Source organism: Egretta garzetta, unplaced genomic scaffold (genome assembly GCF_000687185.1).
Source record: "Egretta garzetta isolate BGI_Z169 unplaced genomic scaffold, ASM68718v1 scaffold440, whole genome shotgun sequence".
NCBI classification, from domain to species: Eukaryota; Metazoa; Chordata; class Aves; order Pelecaniformes; family Ardeidae; genus Egretta; species Egretta garzetta.
Genome location: NW_009258293.1, coordinates 1,300,327 through 1,307,410, shown reverse-complemented (window position 1 = coordinate 1,307,410; position 7,084 = coordinate 1,300,327). Strand labels below are relative to the sequence as shown.

At 56.9% G+C, this 7,084-nt stretch overlaps 2 protein-coding genes across 5 annotated transcripts in view; both read right to left on the bottom strand.

Annotated features, from left to right (window-relative positions):
• Positions 1–520, bottom strand: part of LOC104125426 (CMP-N-acetylneuraminate-beta-galactosamide-alpha-2,3-sialyltransferase 2-like) — a 5,478-nt gene extending 4,958 nt beyond the window's left edge. The window contains exon 1 of the mRNA XM_009637876.2: positions 438–520. The gene's annotated coding sequence lies outside the window, so the exon portion shown is untranslated. The remainder of the gene's footprint in view (positions 1–437) is intronic.
• Positions 521–1,834: 1,314 nt separating this feature from the next.
• LOC104125626 (arf-GAP with SH3 domain, ANK repeat and PH domain-containing protein 1-like) overlaps positions 1,835–7,084 on the bottom strand; it is a 29,287-nt gene continuing 24,037 nt past the window's right edge. The window contains exons 20-26 of one of the 4 annotated variants that reach the window (XM_009638100.2): positions 5,624–5,691; positions 5,008–5,115; positions 4,666–4,873; positions 3,827–4,003; positions 2,990–3,135; positions 2,154–2,276; positions 1,835–1,927 (exon numbers count right to left, since the gene is read on the bottom strand). In XM_009638100.2, coding sequence (XP_009636395.1) covers positions 1,853–1,927; positions 2,154–2,276; positions 2,990–3,135; positions 3,827–4,003; positions 4,666–4,873; positions 5,008–5,115; positions 5,624–5,691 — 905 coding nt within the window. In that variant the 3' untranslated portion in view covers positions 1,835–1,852. Of the gene's footprint in view, positions 1,928–2,022; positions 2,277–2,989; positions 3,136–3,826; positions 4,004–4,665; positions 4,874–5,007; positions 5,116–5,623; positions 5,692–7,084 lie in introns of those variants that run through there. The other 3 variants (XR_004841849.1, XM_035893226.1, XM_035893217.1) reach the window with 3 other exon arrangements.

Below are 7,084 nucleotides of genomic sequence, written 5' to 3'. Positions count from 1 at the left end.
TGGCCAGCACCAGCAGCTCCAGTAAGCCCAGAGCCAGGGGGCTCAGGCAATGCAGTGAATATTTCATGAAGCTTTTTGCAGTTGTCTGTTGCTGGGGAGGGAAGGGCCCTGAACAGGCAGGGCTGAGCAGGCCCGTCTCCCTGCCTGTGCGCTTGTGCAGCCCTGGCTCCACAGACAGGAACTGGCTGAAACGGCCCCCCTGGCCCCACACCCAGAGGTGCCCTCACCTTGGGGTTCCCAGCCCAGCGCTATCGTCCACAAGCCACCATGCTGCAGCCATGCTGCCACTGCATTGGGCTGCACCCAGTGGCCACAAACCTGGCCCCATCCCCGCTCAGCCCCAAGGGACACCGTCAGGAGCTCTGTGGCCCCACAGCCAGGCCCTCAAAGTGTCATGTCCCCCTGGTCCCCAGCCAGCTACCCCTGGGACCCCTCACCTCCTCCTCGGAAGCACCGCTGAGCAGGGCCCGGCGAAGGTGACACTCCTGGGCTCAGTGGCTTTGCCAGCGCTCGTTGTAAGCTGCAACAACTTTCACAGGAAGAGGAAGTGTTGCACCATGACATGGGGGAGAACAGAGCCTTGCGGTGAGCGGCACAGTGAGGTCAGGGCTGCCATCCCACCTCCAGCACTGCCCACCACCCTGGCATCCCAGTGCAGCCCTCCGACACAGCCCAGTACCATGGTGGCCACCGGTTCTGCTGGAGACGGATGCCCTGGCTGTATTCCCAGGGCTGAATCAGGAAATTCATCATTAAAATGTCCCTCTGAGGATGGGAGAAGCTGCCTGGAATGGAACTGCCCTCCTGCCCCTACAGGTCCTGCTGGGATGGCTCAGCTTCTGCCTACACTGACACCAGCAACACAGAGGTCTCAACAGCCTTGTGCATCCAGCACCTCACCAGCTGGTTTCTTTTGCTCACACAGATGGGCTTTTGGCTCAGAGAGGGAAGAAGGCAGCTGTGAAATGTGCCTCAGCAACTGTGGAGAAAAGCTGTGCAAAATGAATTGCAAGTAATTTTATCCAAGCAAAAGTCAGCCCTCTTCCAATGCCTGCGAGGAATTTTGGTGCCAGGGGGACGGCGGTGAAGAGGAAGGATCTAGAAACTCAAACTAGAACGGGCCCATGAACTACAGAGCACTGAAGAACTGGTATTTATTGGTGACAGGCTGATAGGGCCGCTCCTTTTGCCAGGCACAAAAGGAGCAATGCCCTGAACTGCCACAGAGCACATTTTCTGGAGCTGAAACAGTGAAACCTGGGTGGAAAGAATTAGGGATGGCAAGGGCTAGAAGTGGTGCTGGCTTCACAGCACTTGTTTGGATTTCCAAGCTCCCAGCATGCTCAGCCCTCAGCAAAAGCCCCTTTCCCAGGGATTTGCATGCCAGCAGGCTCCACTTGCTGCTCCAAAGCCCTGCAGGCCACAATGCTGTTCCGTTCTACCATCGTTTCCATCAGCACTAGCAGAGCAGGAAGCACCATGGGACAGGCAGCATGGTCAGAGCAAGGCAGGAACTGGACATTTGGCAGCGAAGTGCCCCAGGGCAGTTTCTTGAGTGGGGATGTGGTTAGAGCAGGAGCACATATGTGGAGCATGTAGGTTGCTGTGTTCTTTCCCTTTGACTGGCCAAGAGATTCTCTGGGACAGCCTGGCACTGCTGGCAGTGGAGCAGTGGGAAGGAGGAGTGGGATGGGGGTATAGGGATACTGGGGCAGGAGAAGTGAGGGAGGCAGCACAGGGTGAGCTGGTACTCCCCGCCTCCTCATCCTTGGGGCCCTTGGTGCAGACAGGAACTTGGGGAATTGCATTTTAAGCAGCTGATGAGATCTTCCTTCTTGAATTGAAGCAGCTCCTATTCATTGAGCACATGAACAAATGAAGCAGGGAAAACACCTTGCCTGTGAGGCTGTCCTTCAATCCACCCTTTCTGTGGGGAGAAAGGAAGGAAAGGGAGCAGTGAGCATGGCACAGAGGCCTTCAGGGGGATGAGGAACTGGCCCCATGACAGCTGCCTTCCGTTACCAAGGAAAAGATGGAAGATGGAGAGGCAGATGCAGAGCAGGAGATGACAATGGGTGTGACAGAGGCAAGAGATGGATGGAGAGGGGATCGTGTGCATCCTAGTACTGGTCAGCATACACAGGTTCGCTCACCCACCAATTGCTGTCCTCCTTTTCACACACCACAATGATCTCGCCTGTGCGGAAAGTCAGCTCATCTTCCCGGTCAGCATTGCAGTCATAGAGAGCACGGACCCTGCGGATCAGCAATCTGTTCTGCAAGCAGGAGAGAGCATCATCAGGCCTCCTCAGCTTCATCAGGCACAAACTAGAATAGCTCTAACTGTCTTGATCCCAAAGCCCCTGGCAAAGATCTGAGGAGCAAGGATGAGAGACTGGGAGGTTTCCTGTGCAGAGTGAGGGCAGAGGCGGCTGGTCACCTGCTGGGAGTTTGGGTGGGACAGATATCCAGAAGACGTCTCCTCTGCTAGAGCATCCTGCCAGAGGATGCTCCTCTGCCCCAGGACTGCAGCACATGCAGTTGCACTGTTTAGGGTCCCAGTTCTCTCAGGGCAGCTCTGTGCAAGGAGTCATCAGTGCTGCTCAGCACAACCCAAGACCAAGTAATCCAAGCAAGGTCCCCCTAATGAAAAGGCTCTGCCTCTGCACAGTGGCCTCAGGGAGAAGGGTGTCCCCTGGAGCACAGAGAGGCAGGACCAGTGTGCCCCCTTTTCAGTGTCTGAATTGCACCCTGACCTGCCAACAACCCGAAATCATATACAATGCTTCCCTCTTTTGAGGGGGGCAGTGGGGCCTTATGGGGATTTTGGTAGCATTCCCAGCACCTAGCACGGAGATGTCAATGCCAGGGGGTCACAGCTGGGAGGAGAAGTTACTGGGGCCAACTCCAGCTCAGTTCAAAAAAAAAAAAAAGTGGTAAATATAGACAGATATGAGAGCTGAGCTGATCCTGGCCACTGGCCACCTACCAAACTGCTCCTACGAGGAAGAAGAGGAGGGACATCCTGTGCATGGCCAGAACATGGATCTGACTCCTGGAGGGATCTGCATGGGCCAGGTTGTCCCACTTTGCCAGGGCCAGGCATGCAGAAGTGGTCCATGGTTTTCAGGGTACCTATGACACAATCAGGCTGGTCATCTCCTATCTTTCATCACAGGTGGACAACACCACTGTCAGGCAACACAGTGCAGCGTGGTCCTCCTCCATGGTACAGCATAGGCAACAAGCACCCCATCAGTCCGGGAGCTGGAAGGAAGGGGGCGGGGCTGGGGGACAGGGTGGAGAGGATCAGCAGGAGAAGGGACATGGCCAGGAAGCAGAGTGGGGGCTGGGGTAAGAAGCATGTCACCAGGAGGTGGGAGATGGGCTGTGCAGCTCCAAGGTGCCCCAAGAGCTGCTAGCACCTGGGGAAGGATGCAGCTGCCATGGGTCATGCGCTCGGCACCCTCTGTCCCCCCAGTGCTCCCCATGCTGATGAGTTCTGCTGGGATGAGGCTGTTTCCTAGAGGCACCTGGAGGCTCCAGCTGGCCAGACCTCCATCCTGGAGCACCCGGGGCTGCTCCTAGCAAGTGCTCACCCCTTTGTGAAAGGGTTGTGTTGTGCAAGCTACTGCCTTAGCCCCCAGCCTGCCACCCTGCCTGGGTGCAGAGAGGGGGGCTTCTTTCTACCACAGGGCACCCATGGAAACAAACCCATTGCCTGAAAGACAGGGAAGGGGTCATTCCCTTCTCCGAACTCAGCATCTCCAACAGCCCAGCTAACCCCAGAATAATGTTACCCCTCCTGAGCCTGTCCTTTTGTTACCTGAAGCCAGGCTGGTAGGGCTGGGCTGCTCGGGGCTGAGTGGTACCCAAGGCACCGGCTCCGAGGATGTGCGCTTGTGTTTAATGCTCAGAGGCAAGGATGGGCTCCTCCTACTTCTTGTGTCCTCAGCAGAGACTGACGAGCTGGTAAGGAAGGGTGGATATGCCCCCTGGGGAGCTAAACACAGAGCAAGAGCAGATCAGGCTGGCGCTGAGCAGGGTTCCTGGGGTAAAGCTCCAGGGGAGAATGGACACTAATATGCACGCAGGGATTTTCTTTTCTCTGCTTTCAGGTCTGACTTGAGAAATGCATCAGGTTGGAAGCAGAGCTGGGACTAGCAGAGGGGAAGTCAGGCAGGACTTGGTGAGTCTCCCAGAAGGCAGGGCAACTCTTGGAGCTTGGACGCCGTGAGAAGGCTGGACAAGGTCAGTGGGAGCTGGTCTTGCTAAGGAGCAGAACTGCGATGCTGCTGCTTTTTCTGTTGGCAGCTTTGTCTTCCCAGCCCTGTCTCTAAAGACATGCTGCTTTGCCTCTCCCAACAGCAGCAGCATTTGGGAGAGGGTGGCACATCCTAATGGCACCAGCATAAAGGCTCCAAGGGTGAGCATACACTGCACTGCTCTTCAAAGTAGGGATCAGCGCTAGGACAGACCAGCTAGCACAAGCCAGCCTTGGTCCCTCAAGGAGGAGAGGACAGAAGGGTGCCATAGGGCACCAGACAACCCCTCACACCCCAGTGGGGGCCCAGCTCCCTCCCAGACCACCCTCTGCCAATGGATCCAGGCAGCAGCAGCAGCTCACCCTGCCAGACCCTGCAGGACACTGCCACAGGCTCTAACCTGGCTTTTCCCACTGGGGCAGGAACGGAGGGGCATAGGAGGGGGCTGGTGGCACGTCCATGCTGCAGAGGTGGGCGGCTGGCGGGGGGCAGGTGTCTGGCCATCTCCCTCGTGGCACTGCTCCTGCTGGGCCCTCTGTCCTGGGGGCCATGGCAGGGGGGTGGTAGCAGCTCTGGGGACGGGCAGACCCCCTCTTCACAGGACCCAGCTGGGAAAGGGATATTTGTGGGTTAGACAGAGCAGGTATGGCTGGACAGGTACAGGAGCGCCCACTCCAGTGAAGTGGGACCAGGGGCAGCAGTGGCACACATGGCCCCAAGTCAGAGCCTGTCAGGACCTCACCTTCTCATCCAGGTCTTCATCACTCTCATACATGTCATCTTGGCCCAGCCACCACTCATACTCCACGTGGACATTGGGGTTGAACTGATTGCTCTGGGCCTGCAGCAGCTAAGGCACAGAAGAGCTCCCTGAGGACCCACCAGCCCTGTCCTGCCCCACCAGCCCCACAGGCAGCTGCTGGCCCCATCTCTGACCACCCGCCCATCAGGGCAACGTCTGCAAGCTGCGAGCACTGCTTCCCAGCAGCGAGGGGGTTTTGCAAAGGTCTCCAGATACACAAATCAGGACATGTGAGAAGCAAGACTTGGACTCATTGAGGAGATGGGCTCACCCCACACAGCCACAGTACAGCTCCAGGTCCCTCTGCCCAGGCATGGTGTGACCCCTGCCTGTCCTGTCCTGAATCACTCTGCCCTGAGGGACTCCATGCCAGCAGGGTCAGCACCTGCTAGACCCCTTCACACTCTCTTCTGCATGCCACAATGGCACAGAAGATGCTGAGGGGTGTGGGTGGCCCTGCAGAATGCATCCGCATGGGTGTGGGTGTCCTGCCCCCCGCTCTCTGCCACTGGGACATGTCACAAAATTGGAGGGGTGATGAGACATGATGTCTTACCAGCTCTTCACACAGCAGATGTCTCATCCTCCTAGCAACATCCAGGGCAGTCTCTCCTACTTCATTAGCTGTGGAGGGAGGGAAAGGCAGCCTTGAACACTGACCCGCCCTATGTTCAGCTAACTGAAAAGCAGTGCTGCATTCAGGGCCATCTGTGGGCAAATAAGCCTAAAAGAAGGGACAGCCTAAACCCAGGCCAAAACAAAGGGTCAGGCCATTAAGGGATGGTCGTGGGAAGATGAAGAAGAGGGCAGGAGCTGAGACACCCAGATAAGGAGAGCAAGGAGCACAAGTAAATCCTCATAACTTACAGAGATGAGGCAGGACAGAGGAACAGAGGAGCTCAAAGGTGACAAAACCAGAGGAGGACTCCATAGCCGGCACCCCTCGTCCTCTGTGTCACTGCAGGGAGCTTTGGGCAGACCTGGTACATGTGTCCTGATGCCTGGTTGACACACACCCCCGACTTGGGACACCCAGGTCCCAGTGCTTGCAAGCAGGGGTGTGAGTGCAGGTGTGAAAAAGTGGCAACTGTTTCACCTTAAACTAAACCCCCTTCTACTCCTGGGAGGTCTGAAGGTGGGTGGGACCTGCAATGGTGCTGCTGTAACTCTGCAACCTTATTATTTCTGCAAAACCCCTCCTTGCAGAGCTGCAGCACAAGTTTGGCTGGAGAGGGGTGGGCTGGGGGAACTCTGGGGAAGGGGGAGGGTGGGAAAAGGGAACAGCAAGAGGTCTGCAGCCCGAGGGACCGCAGAGCATCCCCAGACCAGTGGCAGGGTCTGCACTGTGGATTCAAGATATCTGAGGTACCTGTGGCAGTCAGTAAAGACAGCTCAAGCATGGCCACTCCCGGCATGGCCAAGGCAGTGAGAAATTTGGCTGCCAAATCACTGTGTGACTGGGGGATATGCACCCAGCTCCTGTTGCCCTGCAATGGTCTGTCTGGCCTCTGAGGGGCTGCCACCATGCTGCCTGGAGAGGGAAACCAGGAGCAGATCAAGGAGCATCCCAGGAGGCAAGGCTCAATGCACCTACCAGCTCAGCTGGCGCCTGATGGTGGAAACATTTGTGCCCTCCCATTTCACACAGGATCCTAGTTTTAAAGCTCACTTCTGTGTTGTGAAGAGGAGATTCCCAGGCACTGTAAATGGTTGGACCTGTGATCTGTGCTCCAGAACACCCGCTCACACTGCCTCTGAACCAGCACTTTGGCAGCCTTCCCACCTACTCTCCAGCATTGCTGCATTGGCTTTGAAAATGAGTTAAGTGCCTGTTTCAGCTCCTGCTGTGTACGTGCTTCGTGTGGAAGACCAGCTCAGCCAGTGTTTGCCTTGCTGGGCTCTGCCAGCTCAAGAAGCATCCCCCAGCACCATCCCACCACAGAGCGCCAGTCACAAGGCAGGCCTGTGGCTGGCCCCCCGGGCGGGGGGGCAAGGGCATGGGGCAGAGGGCATTGCA